A 17648-nucleotide genomic window follows, 5' to 3' on the forward strand; every position below is an offset into this window, starting at 1 on the left:
CCATTTACATACCGATAGAAACATTTACAATTTGTTTATATGTCTCTTGGTAATTTACTCTCATATTCCTTTTTTTTCCTTCTTTATTAATTTCTTGGTTCTCTGTTGCTGAATTCAAAAATCCTCCCAATCCTTAGGCTTACGAAGAATGAGGGGCCGTCCATATAGAACTGAGATGAGGAGGAATTTCTTCTCTGAGGGTTGTAAATCTGTGCAATTCGCTGCCTCAGAGAGCTGTGGGGGCTGAGTCATTGAATATATTTAAGGCGGAGATAGACAGATTTTTGAACGATAAGGGAGTGAAGGGTTATGGGGAGTGGGCAGGGATGTGGAGCTGAGTCCATGATCAGATCAGCCATGATCGTATTAAATGGCGGAGCAGGCTCAAGAGGCCAAATGGCCTACTCCTGCTCCTATTTCTTATGTTTTTAGTTTCTACTCTTTTTGGCAAAATTATAAGCCTCTTCCTTTGATCTAATACTATCTTTAACTTCTCCGGGTAGCCACAGTTGGACCACTTTTCCCAATGGATTTTTGTGCCTTAAAGGAATGTATATTTGTTGTAAATTATGTGTTAATTCTTTAAATGCTAGTCATTGCTTGTCTACTGTCATACCTTTTAATGTAGTTTCCCAATCTACCTTAGCCAACTCACCCCTCATACTTATGTATTTTATGTTGTTTAGGTTTAAGATGCTAGTTTTGAACTTACTGCAAGTTTATTGATGTCTTCCTGTAATTTGTTTCAGTCCTCCTCAGTCTTGACTATCTCTCCAAATTTGATGTCATCCACAAATTTAGAAATTGTGTTTTTGATTCCGAAGTCTAAATCGTTAATATAAATTGTGAACAACAGTGGTCCAGCACTGATAATTGTGGAACACCACTACCCATCTGCCACTATGAATACCCTTTACACCTACTCTCTGCTTTCTGTCTTGAAGCCAGCTAGCTATCCATTCTGCTACTTGTCCCCTGACTCCGCATTCTCTGACCTTGTTCATCAGTCTATTATGGGGCACCTTATCGAAGACTTTTTGAAAATCTAGATAAATTACATCTACTGCATTACCACTGTCTACTCTCTCTGTTACCTCTTCAAAAAATTCAATGAGGTTGGTCAAGCAAGACTTTCCCTTTTGAAATCCATGCTGACTATTCATTATTATATTTTTGGTCTTTAGATGTTCTGCTAATTTCGCCTTTAGTAGGGACTCCATTATTTTTCCTATCACCGATGTCAATAATTCTCTGGACATGTTCTATCCCCCTTCTTAAATATAGGTATTACATTAGTTATCCACCAGTCCTCTGGCACTACACCTCTTTTAAATGAATTATTAAATATGTGTAGTAATGCCTCTGCTATTTCTTCCCTAGATTTGTTTAAAATGCATGGATACAATCTATCTGGAGCAGGGGTTTTATCCTCTTTGAGTTTGATTAGTTTATTTAATATATCCCCTCTTTTTATTTTAAATGGACATATCTCATTATTAATCTCATCATCCAATGTCATGTCTACCTGTTCTATCTCCCTGGTAAACACTGAAGCAAAATAATTATTTAATATTTCTGCCATCTCGCCATTGTTACCTGTGGTACTATCCTGTCTATCCCTTAATGGCCATATTCCCATCACAACCGTCCTTTTTTTAATTGATGTGCCTGTAAAATATTTTATTTTGTTTTACGTTCCTTGATAATTTACATGCTACATGCTACTTGTTACACGTGTCTCTAATTTCCTGATTTATATTCTGCCCTGCATTACAACAATAGTTTGGAGCCTATAAACAACTCCCACCAATGTTTTCTGACCCTTGCTGTTTCTTAGCTCCACCCCAACTGATTCTACTTCTTGATTTTCCGAACTAAGGTCCTTTCTTTCTGCAGTCTTTATCCCATCCTTTATTATCAGGGCTACCCATCCTCCTCTTCCATTTTGCCAATCTGTTCTAAAAGTTAAGTATCCTGGACTCTATATTCTAGAAGGGATATCAAGGCACTGGAGAAGATGCAATAAAGATTCAAAAGGATGATGCCAGAAATGAGAGGATATACTCATCAGGAAAGGCTGAACAGGCATGGGCTCTTTTCTCTAGAAAAGAGAAGGGTGAGGGGAGACCTAATAGAGGTCTTTAAAATTATGAAGGAGTTTGATAGGGTAGACATAGAGAAGATGTTTCTATTTGTGTGGTAGTCCAAAACTGGGGTCATAAATATAAGATAGTCACTAATACATCCAATAGGAGATACAAGAGAAACTCAAAGAATGGTAAGAATGTGGAACTCGCTGCCACAATGAGTAGTTGAGGCGAATAGGACTTTTAAAGTTTGAATTACTGCCAAACAATCTCTCGGGTATTGAGAATTAACTTTAACAAGTGTACAGTCTCAATCCTTCAGATTTTAATTATTGTTGGAAGTGAAAAAAATTTTTTAAAGTTAATTTATTTTTACTTTTTCTTTCTGTCTCTTATCTCTCTCTCTTAATCCAATCTTTCTTTCCCTCCCTTTACTTTTCTTTCTGTACCTGATTTGACATTGAATTACATTTTCTAACTGACACTTCCTGGTCTCGACTCTGTGCTGTTCATTAATTATTCTTCAATCTGATTGGTTAAGGAGATACACAGTTGCTTTCCCTGTTCACACAGGTCCCAGATCCCCTGTAGAGGGCGCCGTGTTTTTTTGATGGTTGGATAAATGGTTACATGGAAGGATGGCAAAATCCCGTCAGAACTCTATGGACATTTGCAAGTGTAACGATTGGCTAGAGCCATTCGTTTGCCGCTGACTGCAAAATCCAGCCCCTATGTAATTTTATGAGTATTCTGAAAGAAAATGGGGTGCGATATACTGGTGGCCCTAGTGAGAATGGAGAACAGGAGAGAGGGCAATGAAATACCCATTTTTAAAAAGGGAAACAGAGCTAATGTGCGCAATTTGAGACCAGTTAGTGTAACATCTGTGGTAAGGAACATTTTGAAGTCTTGAATTAAATTTGAAATTATTGAACATCTAGATAGAGAAAAAATAATTAGAAGCAACCAACATGGATTTTAAAAAGGAAGATTGCGCTTGACAAACCTGATATAGAGTTCTTTGAAAAGAAGACATATATGGTGCAGCAGGGAAATACACAAGGATGTGGTGTACATGGATCTTCAGAAGTTACCAACAAGAAACTATTGGAGAAGACTAGCGGGTATGCAATTAGTAGGAGGGTATCAAACTGCATTTAAAATTGTTAGAAGGGAGGGAACAGAGAGCAGGGATTAAGCATTTTTAATTTTTTTTTTAAAAGAGTGATTGGAAGTGGGTAGTGTGTCCCATAGGTTTCTGTCCTGTTCACAATGTACATCAGTAATTTGGATCTAGGGCTTGAGGGAGAGATGTCCAAAATTTACAGATTGTACTAAAATAGGAGGCACATTAAATAATTCTGAGGACCAAAGGAAGCTGCATTTATAAAATGGGCAAAAAAATGGCAGATGGAATTCAATGTCCATAAATGTGGGGTGGTACATTTTGGTAAAATAATATGAATTATACTTTGAATGGGGGAAAGCTGCATGATATGCATTTGGGGGGTTCAGTTTCACAAGATATTAAAAGCAGCACATTGCTTGAATAAAATCTGGAATACTGGGTTTTATGGTAATTGAATAAAATCTGGAATACTGGGTTTTATGGTAATTATACAATATAAAAGTTGGGATGTACTGGTGAATACATACAAAACCTTTGGAAATCCACAGTTGGAGTATTGTTTGTAGTTTTGTGCTCCATGCTATAGGAAGAATGTTGAGGCAATAGAATAGGTACAATGCAAAATCTAGAGGATGCTGCATGGTATGCATTAACAGAATTAGTGATTGAATAGAGGCTATATCCACATTAAGAACAGGTTAGATCAAAGGTTGAAGGTAAAGGGAATAAAGGGTGATGGAAACATAGCAGACACATGGGATTCGGACGCCTGCTCGTGTGGAGGATAAACAACATCACAGGCTGACTGGGCTAAACGGCTTGTTTCTGTGTTATGTCTGTGTAAAAAAAGGTGCACTGTCAGTGAAAAGTGCAGTCTGTAACTGACCGATGCTGGGCACGTCCTGGAAATTTTTGATATTGATTTCAAGTGCCAGAAGTAGAGGTGTACAATTCCTCAGAAAAGGCATCCCTTTCCTTGTCAAACCCAAAACTTCAAACAAAAATAGTCAAATAAACATGAACTGTAATTATCTGAAAAGATCTGCTCAAAGGTTCAAAATGGGCCTGCGGTCATGATGATAAATTTCCCAGACATTGCATTCCAGAGCGGGTCAAACTAGATAACCTTTTCATGTAAAGTATCGAAAATCAATCACTAGTTCTTAATTATAATAATTTCTTCACACTCTCACAGCACATGAAAAGCTTTTCTTTTAGTGTGGCCCCAATTTTAACTGCCCTCATCTGGCAGACATCAGCCAGGGAGGGCAGTTAATATAATGGGAGTCCAGTTGCCCCCATCGATGCCGCTTCCTGCCCACCATGTCCCGATACTAACCTGCTCCTTTGAGCAGGCGAGCAGGACGGAGGTGGTGTCGTGTTTTAAAAATGCAGATCGGGTCTGATATCATCACCAGGATCTGGTCTGTAATATCAACCAGAGGCCTGAGCAGAGGCGGAGGGGGTGGGGAACGCAATGTCGGCTTCCCAGCCAGGCAAAACCAGCTGGGAGCCGGATCCTGGGCCAGAAGAGGCAGAAGTGATCTTCTGGGCCTTACAGGGAAGCCGTGAGCCTCCTTTTCATCAGGCTATCCCCCGCTCCCGATCGCAGCTCCGAACTCTCAGCCTCCTTCCCCCGCCCCTCCCCATCCCGATCACAGCCCTGAGCTTTGCAACACTCCCCCTCCCCCTCCCCAATTGTAGAAATACCTGCCCCGCCACTCCCCCCGCCAACCCAAACAATCAGCCTTCTCCCACCTCCAGATCATGGCCCTGAAGTTTGAAACAACAAGCTGCCATTCCCAATCCCAGCCCCCGAGCTTTGAAATGCACTAACAGTCAGGGACTGTCCCTATGGGTCCCCATCTGTGACTTCCTGTCATTAGTTTGCGATCATGCCCACCGGCCCAGGCTGTCAATCTGGCCAGCGGGCGTGTGGGAGACTGCAGCATGTTATGTAAATGAGACCCTGTCGTTAATATCAGCAAGGCCTCCACGTCCCAGCGTTGCTGGGTTTTCAACGTGCGACCCTGCTCCCCCACACCTTTCCCACCCACCTACAGGGCAAATTTTTTCCCCTTGGTTTTGGGAAAGGAAGAAAGTTTAGCAAAATATACAAGACAAAATATTCTAAATAGAAGTGACAAGAAGCAGGCTCCAAGGCCATCGAGGGTGATGGCGATGGTGATTCACAATTATATTTGGAGGTTTACAGTACACTTAACTTCTACAGCAAGAGCAACAACAACAACTTGCATTTATATAATGCCTTTACTCCTTCACGGCAAACGAGCCAAAGGTGGGCAGCGGAAACGTTATAAGGACACCCTCAAAGCCTCCCTGATAAAATGCGACATCCCCACCGACACCTGGGAGTCCCTGGCCCAAGACTGCCCGAAGTGGAGGAAGTGCATCTGGGAGGGCGCTGAGCATCTCGAGTTTCAACGCCGAGAGCATGCAGAAATCGAGCGCAGGCAGCGGAAAGAGCGTGTGGCAAACCAGTCCCATCCACCCTTTCCCTCAACGACTATCTGTCCCACCTGTGACAGGCTCTGTGGCTCTCGTATTGGACTGTTCAGCCACCAAAGAACTCACTTCAGGAGTGGAAGCAAGTCTTCCTCGATTCTGAGGGATTGCCTATGATGATGATTAACAGAAAATCTCCCAAGGCGCTTCACAGAGGCACAATCATACAAAAATGGACACCAAGCAAAGCGAGGAAATATTAGGAAGGGTGACAAAATGCTTGGTCGAAGAGTGGGTTTTAAGGAAGGTCATAAAGGAGGAGAGGTTTAGTGAGGAAATTCCAAAGCATGGGGCCTAGATGGCTCAAGGTACAGCTGCCAATGATGGGGAAAAGGGAGGAGGGATGCGCAAGAGGCCAGAGTTGGAGGAAGAGAGAGTTCTGTGGGGATTGCAGGAGGAAGACAGAATTGGGAGGGGCCATAAACAGATTTATGCACGAAGATGAGAATTTTAAATTGGAGGAACAGGAGCCAACATAGGCCAGCAGAGACAGTAGTGATGAGTGAGCGGGACTTGGTGCAGGCTAGGTTATGGGCAGCAAAGTTTTGGATGAACTGGAGATTACAGAATGTGGAAGATGAAATGCTGGCCAGAGCATTGGAATAATTAAGTCTGGAGGTGACAAACGCATGGATGAGTTTCAGCAGCAGATAGGTTCAAGCAGGGCCAGAGATGGGCAATACTATGGAGGTGAAACCATGCAATTTTTGTGATGGGGTGGATATGGAGTCAGAAGCTCAGCTTAGGGTTGAATAGGATGAGGCTGCAAGGCATCAAGGCTGCAATATTATCACAGGGTTTAGTTGAGGATTACAAAGTCATAATCAACCCAATATATTCTGTGATGTTAAGCAGCCAGAATGGGAAGTGGAACTTACACAGGCAACCTAATGAGGGGAGTTCTCCACTGTGATGCAGAAAATTCAGGCCATGAGGCATCTTCACCACCTTCCACATGGAAATGACAGAGCGAGGCACAGAGCCTACAAAGAATGTGAGGAAAAAGGGTAACAGAGATATCTTGACAGAATGTAGTTCGAGCATGGAATAGTTTACCACAGGGAATGGTTGAGGCAAAGACCATTGCTTCTTTGAAGGGAAAAGTGGATAAACATTAGAAGCAGAGGAAGATGCAGTACTGTGCAGATGGAGGAAGGCTATGAATTCATTCTGGTTTGCTCTAGAAAACATTCAGCACAGACACTAGAGAGAATGGTCTCCTTCAGTGCTGTAAACTTCTATTCTTCTATGGAGAGGAGGCAAGTGAAAGTGGCAAGAAGGAAGTGGAGCCAATATAATGAGCAGGAAGGAACAAGAAAGCTCAACAATGGTTGGAAGGGTCGAGGAGCACTGTTAAATAAGTCAGAATGAAGAGACCTGAGCAGTGAGTAGGCAACAGAAAAAAAAAGACTTGCATTTATATAGCACCTTTCACAATCACTGGACGTCTCAAAGTGTTTTACAGCTTTGGAAAAGACATGGGAAAATGGTCAAGAATATGGAAATAATACACTGGGAAAGCAGCAGAAGCCTGGGTGATGGCCTGAAATGACTGGTTTCTCAGTCTGCAGAGCTTCCGGCAAATTGAGTTACCAGCATCCAATTATTGCAGTACTGCAACAAAATCTAGTCTCATTTCAAAAAGATGATTAGAAGATTAAAAAGAAAAGGATTCAGCTCCCAGATAATGTCAATGGTAATCACTCCAGCAATTACCTTTTTAGGCCTTAGTTAGGCTGAATTTATGTTTAGCTCCTTTCCATCCATGTGTGCCAAATGAGGGTACATTTTAACATGTACTCACGTCGTTATTCACAAGTGGGCATTAAGAATTATTAGAGGTAGGAACATTCCATATCCTTTATGTTCATAAGCAGATCAATAAAATTACATAACAACTGTAACACTTTGTTTCCTTGAATCAATACAGGCTTCAGCTTAACTGGGAGTAAAACAGCTAATGGAAACAATAATTGTCTTTTTAACCTTACAACGTCACTAGCTTAATTGGTGTTTTTAACTAAAATGTAGAGCGATTAGCAAGGGAACGTATTTGTACAGAATTTCAAGCTAAGGGTGCACACCGTCACGCATCATTAAAGAATTCACTGGAACATCATTTCCTTTATGTATCTAGAAACTATTCTGATTACTTAATGGATTTCTCAGTAGAAATGCTGTTCATATTCTGTGGTCTAATTTCACTAATAGATCCACTGTGGTGTTAAATTACATTATGTATGGTTGAAGTTACACCTCCAGCTCCCAGGGAGCTTCTTTATGATTCTCTAATCAATCCATCAAGCTTTGCAAGTCAACAAAGGTCAAACAGTAGCTCATGTATAACACTTTCTGGCAACCTTCTTTGAACAATGTTGGTACTGATAGCTCCCACTTCCAATGACCCCAGAACATCTGAAGATTTGACAAATCACCCACAAGAATGGCACCTGATGTAATGTTACAAAGTTGACTGCAGTGAAGCCTTCTTATGGTGAATTGCTATAGCGCAACTCTGTTCATAGGGAAAATAAAATGAACTGCCCAATCATTTATCATGTAGCTCAAAAGAATGACATCCCTGCTACAGTGAAATGACTGCCTACTTATGATGATCATTTCTGCACCATTCTGCTATTCCTTAGACAATTAGATATTTCTCATGAATTGATGGAAAATAGTGTCTGGAAATAGTATCCTAGCCATCTGTGTGCATTATACTGAAGCCTTCTGCTTTCAGGGTTTAACCCTGTTTAAACATGATATTAATTCCCTGAAAGATGAATTATGGGTTAGACCGGTAAATTCTGGAAACACCAAAATCTGTAGAGTACAATTGTTAGCTCAGATGGTAGCACTCTGGCCTCGGAGTCAGAAGGTCATGGGTTCAAGTGGTTGAAGCACTTTTTTGCAGAGACTTCAGCACAAAATCTCAGCTGACACTTTTTCCTGAAAACCGTTATGAACTACCCAACAACTTCGAAAAATACCTGATAGCTCAAAGCCAGCCGTAAATACAGGCCTTATGACACGTGAAGATAAGGAGCTAGACTGAAAGTGCAGGGGCTGCCAGACATATGCTGCAGGTATACCCAACATTCAATGACTTTCATTTTGAGGGAGAAATACACAGAAACGCAGCTTGCCGCAGTGATGCATTTAGAAAATGGGATGCAAGTTCTGAGTCATGAAATTTAAGGATAGAATTTAAAAGTTAGCACTGCCAGCACACAGCTTTACACTGTGGGGAAAGTAGATCAGGAATTCAGGTTAGCACATCTACATGATGTTACATCATTTAATTTGAATGGATGGAAAATCATTGAGGCACATTGACCTCCATGCCTGGTGTGCTCTGTGTTGGGTGCACACATTTGTTAAATCTATCCCTTCTTTTCTAATGGGGCTACAGGCAATTACTCCCTTCCTCCCCCTCGTAATTTTTATCCTTTATTTGATTCATTTTCCAGTAATTCTGCTACTTCAGTCAAAATTGCTACTAAAAAGATTAAAGATATTTTATATCTAAAAATAAAAGTAGCTGTGGAGACTTCAAATGCAACTTTGCATTGAGAATCATGATAATTCCTCAACTGAAGCCTCGAAGTTAAAACATGCACCTATAATAATCCCAAACGGCATTGCATTCAATATTCAATAACAAACTTGAATATATATAGCACCTTTAACATAAAACAATGTGCTAAAGGGCTTTACTGAGGAATAAAAATAGACACCAAACATGTGGAGGAGTTATTAGAGGAGGTGAGAGGTATGATCGAAAAGGTAGATTTTGGGAAGGCAGGCAAATATGGCAGAGAGGAACATGGCAGAGGTGTCAAGGGAGGGAGGGAGGGGACGAGACAGCTGACAGGTCTACAATCGATAATAGAATGGAGGCAAGGAGGGAACTGTACAAAATATGGAGGACCAAAAAGCCCAGGACCTGATATAACATTGGAGGTGGTCATTGAGGTAGGTTGGGACCCAGCTATGGAGGGATTGGTAAATGAGGATGAGTTTTTGAAATCCATGCACTTGGAGATAGGAGCAAGTGCAGGTTTGCAAGGATTCTAAATAATTGGCATCGTGACTTAGGATTCAAGCAGCAGACTTTTGGACACGGTGTGTGTGTACATGTAGCATGGAGGCTGGTGAGGAGAGTGTTTGAGAAACTGAGTCTAGAGTGACAAAAGCATGAATAAGGAATTTGGTGCTTGTGGGAGTGAGGTAGCATGGAGGCAGGTAATGTTGCAGTGAAGTAAGCCGTTTTGGTGGTGACCAGGATATGGGACTTGAAGTTACACTTTAGTTTCAGCAAGACATTGAGATTATATGCAATCTGGTGTAGCCGGAGTGAAAAGTCCAGGAGGGAGATGGAATTTATGGCAGGAGTACAGAGATTTTGGCTTTAATCTTCGCAATATTCAACTGAAGTAAATTTCAGCTCATCCGTGACCCGATGTCAAAAGAGGCAGCCTAACAGCACACAGGTAGTGGTGGAGAGGTTGGGATGGGATAAAACATACACAAGACTAACTGACTCACTTTTGTGTCTACCTGTGTCCCAGACCAAATGGCAGCTCAGAGACAAGCAGGGATTACCCAGTTTGAGGATATGCTGATTTACTATTTCAATAAACAATTTTTATTTTTGCATAGATCATTCAATATCATTAAAATAAAAAGCTTGGAGCTAAATTCTGATGAAAGGTCACTCCCTAATAATCTGACTTTTCCTCTTTTAGCTGTTGATTAACCAGGTGTGCATTTCAAAAGATTGTCGATCTTTAAAACTTTAAAACCCCACTTCAGAAATTACTATTGGTGTTAATAGCAGAAGAATGTTTTATGCATTCATATGATATTGGTTTGTCTGCTATTTTAATGGTGGCATTAACCCATTTAAAATTGCTCTTATTTTTAAAAAAGGTAGCTAAAAGTGACCCAGGAAACTGCAGATCAGTGAGTTTGATGTCCATTGTGTGTAAAGTTATGGAAACTCTTATTAAAGATGAGAACATCATATCCATTCCTGAATGGAAATGTCACACCAAGGAAGGCACTCGCCTGAGGATTGCTAACACAAGATCTAAACTTAGAGAGGTATTCTGGGGGCAGATTTCCATCTGGGCCTGTTTGCAGACTAGGTGCAGCGGAGGCAGTGCGTACCTGAACAGACAGACTCGAGGATCACCAGGAATTGATCCTCGGGCCTCACCCACCTATGCAGGAGGAGCTGCCGGTGCCACCTCCACAGGCTGTTCACCCGACGAGAAAACTCAATTTCAGCTCACCCGGTTCACCCGCAGCAACCCTCGAGTGGGGGAGGTGGGAACGGGCGATTGTGAGGGGTGATTATGAGGGCTGTGCACTGCTGCTCCTCTCAGCTCCACAGAAAGGGTTTTTGTGAAAAGTAAAATAAAACTTACCTTTAGGTTGGTGGCCCAACGCCTGCACCACTTATCAGTAACACACTGTCTGGAAGGCCTCCTTCAACAGGTGTTAGGTGCTAATTAACATCGGCAAGGGGCCTAACGCCTGCTTTAGGCAGCCACCTGGGATGCCGGAGAAATGGGCCCGAGCGATGCCTAAGCAGGTTGTCCTACTGATAAATTGGTATGCTTTGCACCCGTTTTATGCCTTCTACCCCCTGCAGTGGGCAAGGGGAGGTTTTGCAGTTTCTACTCTCAGGAAATCAAATAGATCGGATAAGATCCATGTTAGAGTAGATTGTACACGGGCTGTGGAATGCCAGACACTTGGAAAGATGCTCAGTATCTGTGTCAGCAGCAATGGAGGCAGTGGAAAACACAATCATGCATTAAAGCTCTTATACTGGTAAAGTGGTTCAATACTCAATACATTGAAAACACTATTCTACATACAGCACATGGGAAAGGTTAATCACATTGAACTTAGCTCTTGGCTGGTAGCCAGCATCCCACACACATATAGCACATATAAGCTCATGGACCTGCATCTCAAACACTTAAAAAATTAATGGTATGAGTCACAGAAACTAGTGTCAAATGTCACTGTGAGACATACTTTTAAGTTGCTTAAAGATGTAAAAAAATGATGGGGCTGAAATTACCATCTGCAGATTATTCTAATTCCCTGGTGAATTGCCGCCCGAATCGATGGGATGGGGAATAGAAGGAAATTGTCGGGGTGGTGTTTGGGGCAGCAGAGGGACGGTTTCAGCAGTGCCGCGCTGAGCACGTCAGCGTCATGCAGACATGCCACGTCGCGCTGATGCTTAGCTACACCCCTTAAAGGGGAGGGACGCTGAGAGACCTACTTGGCGCCCACTGGGCCACCAGGAAGGGCTTCGGCCGGTTGGCGGGCTGCCTGTTGGCGGCGCGGCCGAACCCATGGCCGCCATTGTTGGGCCGACTGCAGAGTCGGCCGACAATTAAAATAAAATGGCAGCCTCAATGGTACGCCCTCCTCTTTAAGGGTGGATGGCCGCCCAGCCACTGGCAGCTCCCGACCGCACAAAGCTGTTGGGGGCACCGACAAGCGGTCGATTGACTATTTGAGGGCAATGTCGCTTCCGGGGCAGAGACCAGGCGGTGCTCACTCGAATGACGTCATTACCGCCGTTCGCACAGGAGCGGGGCAGATACCTTCTCCGCCCCAAAAAATCACAAGGGCAATGTCCCAATCGTCGGAGTGTCCACCCCGACTCTTTAAAAAAAAGGGGCAATTTCGGCCCCGATATGTGCAAATAACTTACTTAGAAGTACCACGCTATCAGATGTAGTAGGCCTGCATTTGCTTCATCAGGTCAATAGCAAAGGAGAATTATCCACTACTGTTCGAACCAGCCATTTATTTTTTTCTGGGGGAGCGGTTTGTGGGGATCTGTGGATATTTGTGATTATTAACGAGCTGAATGTCTCTGGTAGTAATTGAGATTTGGGGCACCAAGTTGCAGCATAATGCACTCCTGGGTCAGATGCAGCACTATCAGATACAGAGTAAAGCTCCTGTTCTCTGTCTCAAGAATACACCTTACTGCGCCCCCAGAGGAGCAGCCTGAAGGTACCAGTGTTTTACATGAGCTCTGTTGAAGGACCCTGCGGAGGAGATTCTAATCTGTATTCGATTGCAAGCAGTTAGTGCTCTGGACTCACACCCATTAGGAACATCACCGCACTTATTTCACACAGGGCTCTTACTAACGGCAGAGGGAGAATCATTTCACCTCATCAGCTTGCGATAGATTCAAAGTCGGATCCCGCTGATGAAAGTATAGGGTGTTAACCCAGTTTCAGACCTGCAAGGTACCAGAAAAGCACGGCAATGGCTTAAACTGCTGCAAAAACTGAGAAAGAATATTGGGCCCTATTTTCGCCACATTCTGCTCTGTTTTGAAACAAACTAAAATCTGTCAGTTTTGCCAGGGTTTTTGCACCATTGTAAACCACTTAAGGCCGATTTTTTTAGTTCCCGTGCCAGCAGCACCATTCCTGGCCATTTCAGTGAGTTTGGCCAGCTAGGATTTAAAAAAAAAACGGCGCAAGCACCATTCTGAAAAATCTTACGGTGATTTTAAGAAAATTGGCGCAGAGGATCGAGTTCCACGGCCCGGGATAGCAGCGGGGGGGGGGGGGGGGGAGAGCGGCACCGGGGCTCTACAATTGCTTATGTCTTGCTGCATCCTGTATGTTTCACTTTGTAGCCTCAGCCCTTCAATGTGACACTCGTTACCCTGGCAATCTGTTTTTCGGCGCAGACCTTAAGCTCCACCCACAGAACTTAAATACGCCGCTCCAAAATGAAAGTTTATTCCGACTTTTTTTTTGCTACAGTCGGCCACTAAAAAATCGGACGTACCTCTACAACTGCGCCAAAAATCGGCCATGTGGAAAATTTGCCCCAATTCTACGTAGTAACACCAAGTGTGATGATTTCTATTAAATACATTCAATTTTTCATCCAGCTCACCTCACTTCACACTCATATTAATTGCTTAGAAAATTGGCTTAAAGGGAATCTTGAAAGTATAAATATTCTGAACCGACATCACACAAGATCAGACTAATCAGTGCTAATACTATCCGGCTGCAACAGAACTAGATCGCAAAGGAATGCATTAAACCCATCCTTTTCACTCCTATGCATATTTAACTGTACCTTATTTTAAACTGATTAATTTTTCTCAGAACAGAATAGATTGACGAATAGAATTATCCTCCTCCTGGCGGGCTGACCTCAACTTATGACTTTGACAATGTTGACTACCAGGTCACGACCTCACCCGTGGGATATAAATTATATGGCACCTTCTATCGATCCTTCCTGCACTGTCCTGAAGTTTTGAACGAACCAGGTCAAATGAAGGAGAAGACAGCAGTACTGTGTGCCTGTAATCTGCTATTACTGTATTATTTAGTTACTTTCCAGTCTACACTCTTGTACTGGAAATGTTGAATTGTGAAAATGTTACTAGCAAGCTTGCTACATTTGAATAGGTCGATTTTCCTGGGAGGCGGGGTCGGCGGGCTCGGGAGCCTGGGGCAGGCGAGGCGGTCCAGGCTGTGAGAGGTGGTCCGGGCTGGGAAAGGCGGTCCGGGGCGGGCGAGGTGGTCCGGGCGAGGGAATCTGAGGCGGGCGAGGCGGGCTCAGGAGTCTGGGGCAGGCGAGGCGGTCCGGGATGGGCGAGGGAGTCTGGGGCGGGCGAGGGAGTCTGGGGCGGACGAGGCGGTCCGGGGCGGACGAGGGGGTCCGGGCGAGGTAATCTGGGGCGGGCGAGGGGGTCCGGGGCAGGCGAGGGGGTCCAGGGCGGACGAGGGGGTCCGGGCGAGGTAATCTGGAGCGGGCGAGGGGGTCCAGGGCGGGTGGACGAGGGGGTCTGGGGCGGGCAAGGCAGTCCGGGGTGGGCGAGGTGGTCCGGGCAAGGGAGTCCGGGGTGGGCGAGGGGATCCGTGGCGGGCGAGGGGGTCCGGGCGAGGGAGTCTGGGGTGGGCGAGGGGGTCCGGGGCGGGCGACGAACCTGAACACGCTCATCGGCCGGGCCTCATTGTAATATTGGTGGCTGGCTGGTCCATTGCGCGGGCACCAGGCTGCCAAGCATATTGTAATGAGGCCTGGCCGATTTGCACGCCATTCATGAGGTCCCACCTGCCTGTACCTGCCTGAATCTGAGGCAACATTATAGCAGCTGTGAAGTGAGTGGGAAAGGAACGGTAAGTTTTCTCTTCTGAAGCTTGGTGCTCACACACTCCGCTCCCTCCGATGGAGGAGGTTAAAATTCACCTTGAAGAAACATTCCAGGTTGAAAATTCAAATTTCAGCAAGCAAGAGTAACGACTATGACTTTCAGATCTTCCATGGGTTCGGTTCGATGTTTCATTGGCCATTGCTCCTCTAGACTGGTCTCATTCTTCCTCAGCACCAAATACACCACCCTGCACTACCTTTTCTCCCTGCTTCCTCACATTGTTGAAATCAAGACTTGTTGCACTGTGTATTGCTACTGTAATTATTTTTTTCCCCAGAATCTCCAAACTGTGAAACTCCTTACTGCTCTCAGTCTTCCATCCTGCTTCAATCCATCGGATTGTAATACTTTGTGTATGTAACTAAACAGACTCACTGAAACAGGAGTAATGTAACTAACTGTGTCCTTTATAGCAACTCCCCAAAATGGTGTCCCTGAACCAGCATGTTTACAGCAGTGTGTGAATAGCTCCCTCAGGGTCCTAATGTCTGTCTAGTGTCCTGTAACAAACAAATAGAGTATGAACACAACATATTTCCCCCTTTTTCAAAACACAGTCTATGAACAGACACAGGCCTAAGTTTCCGATGCTGGAGAAAACGGTGCACCTCCGTGATCTACGTGACCTATCTGGGGAAAAAAGTGCGCCGAAATCTCACCGGGGAATTCTCCGGTCATCCTGGAGCATGGCGTGGCACAGTGGAGTCTCCCTGGGGCGGAGCAAGTCGATCCCAGCCAGCAGGGGAGCGGGGCTAAGGCCCTGTGTGTTTTTCACAGTTGGCACTCTTGTGCATGCGCGTTACAGCGTGTGCGCATGCGCAATGGGTCCTCGACCTTGGCAATCGGCCATTTAAAGGGAGAACATGGCAGGCACTCATTTAAAGTGAGCTGGAACTTTTGGTTGCAGGTCGTAAAAGGAGTGAAAAATATTTTACTGATTCTTGTTGTGCAAAGGAGTGCTGCAAAGGTGCTGCATAGGTGCAAGCAAGATTATTTAAAGGGAGAAGGTGGCACTTTGTTAAAGCGAGCTGTGTGATTTTTGGGTGCAGGAAGGGAAGAAGTGAAAAGTCTTGTGATTCTTGGAGTGCAAAGGAGTGCTGCACACGTGCATACAAGGACAGGACTGTGATTTTAAAAATCACTGAGTGCAAATCCAGTACAGCAATGCAAGAACATGCAGCGAGAACAAAGAACTTCTTGCATGAAGAAGTGGTGACACTAGTTAATCTCATTGAGGAGAGATGGCAGGAGCTGGACACCAGCAACAGAGGCCGCACAAAGGTGGCACCCAAAGAAATCAAGAAACGCTGGGATCAAGTTGCAGCCAAATACTGCGGAGTGTTGAATATCAGGAGATCTGGGGCCCAGTGTAAAAAGAAATGGCAGGACCTTGGTCAAGTCGTTAGTGTAAGTAATATCTTCCTTTTCTCAATGGAATTGCAATTGTAAATGTGACCAGCTGTATATGTCGCACCCAGCAGAAAGGCACCCTCTCTAAAAAGTTATATTTTCATCCTTGCAGTAGAAATTAGTCCACAATAAAAGGGAAAGAACACGAACAGGAGGAGGCCCGCCAAATCTGCATCAACTGACATCCTTGGAACAGAGGGTCGCTGCCCTGATGAGTCATGCCTGGAGAAAAGCAATCAGTGATGCACAAGCTGGGCACACTCGCTTGGGAGAGGGTAAGTCCTGAAAATGCATCGTGACCCTTCAAATCAACCTGCTGCCTAGCCTGCTATGTGTGAGACTATCCATGTCACCCATCCTGCCCACTCCTGTGCTGCTAACCATTTGACTGTTTGGTTATATTTTGCAGAACATGATGCCAATCCAGAAGATTCAGAGGAAGATTCAGATGCGTGCGATCAAGACCAAGGCGGTGGGGGGGGAGAAGGGGGCATGGATGTGTGTTCAGGAGAGAATGTTGATCGGAAAATGGATCAGTCCATAGTGCAGAGCCTCACTCTCCCACACAATACCATGAGTTCTCGTCCAACATTCCACTCCTTCATCCAACCCCCATCCTTGCGTGGTGCTTTAAGTTCTGATGCGGCATGTCATCGTCTCCTCAGGTACTCATCCGCGCTTAGTGATGTAAGTTCTGGTAAGACGTTCCATGGTTTCACATCCTCCGAGGTTGCGGGTCACAGTGGTAGTGGTGGTGGTGCGATGCAGCTTGTAGCACCCAGGGCCCCACTATCAGAGGCAGAGGGTCCCAGTGGTGATGGTGCGATGCAGCTTGTAGCACCCAGGGCCCCACTATCAGAGGTAGATGGTCCCAGTGGTGGAGGTAAAATGCAGCGTGGAACACCCAGGACCCAGTGGTGGTGGTGGTGGAATGCAGTGTGGAAAACCCAGGGCCCCACCCTCTAACCCTGTGCCTTGCACTGGAGTGGTGCCGTGAGGCAGAGCCGGGGCGAGAGGAAGGAGAACCCGAGTAGGCTCTTCTGAGGTGCAGTGTTCAACAAATGCGCTTGACGTTATTGCATTGGGTGTGGAGGGCAATGACCTTACCCATTCACTCGAGGGCACCATCAGAGGGGTTGGTGATGAGTTGACAGCACTGTCTGGACAAATAGCAGTTATGACACGTGAATTGAGTGCGGGAATCGCTGGAGCAACGCAAATGCTGGCAGAGGCCATCAGGCAGTTAGCTGCTGTAATAAGCGCA

At 44.7% G+C, this 17648-nt stretch overlaps 1 protein-coding gene across 3 annotated transcripts in view; it reads right to left on the reverse strand.

Annotated features, from left to right (window-relative positions):
* Positions 1–17648, reverse strand: part of rps6ka2 (ribosomal protein S6 kinase, polypeptide 2) — a 654298-nt gene that overhangs the window by 441779 nt on the left and 194871 nt on the right. For 2 of the 3 annotated variants that reach the window (XM_070889667.1, XM_070889666.1), the window contains exon 1: positions 11840–11926. The exons of the other annotated variant lie outside the window; for it this stretch is intronic. In XM_070889667.1, the coding sequence (XP_070745768.1) occupies positions 11840–11842 (3 nt within the window). In that variant the 5' untranslated portion in view covers positions 11843–11926. Of the gene's footprint in view, positions 1–11839; positions 11927–17648 lie in introns of those variants that run through there. 3 annotated transcript variants of the gene reach the window in all.

This window comes from Pristiophorus japonicus, chromosome 9, assembly GCF_044704955.1.
Source record: "Pristiophorus japonicus isolate sPriJap1 chromosome 9, sPriJap1.hap1, whole genome shotgun sequence".
Classification (NCBI taxonomy): Eukaryota; Metazoa; Chordata; class Chondrichthyes; family Pristiophoridae; genus Pristiophorus; species Pristiophorus japonicus.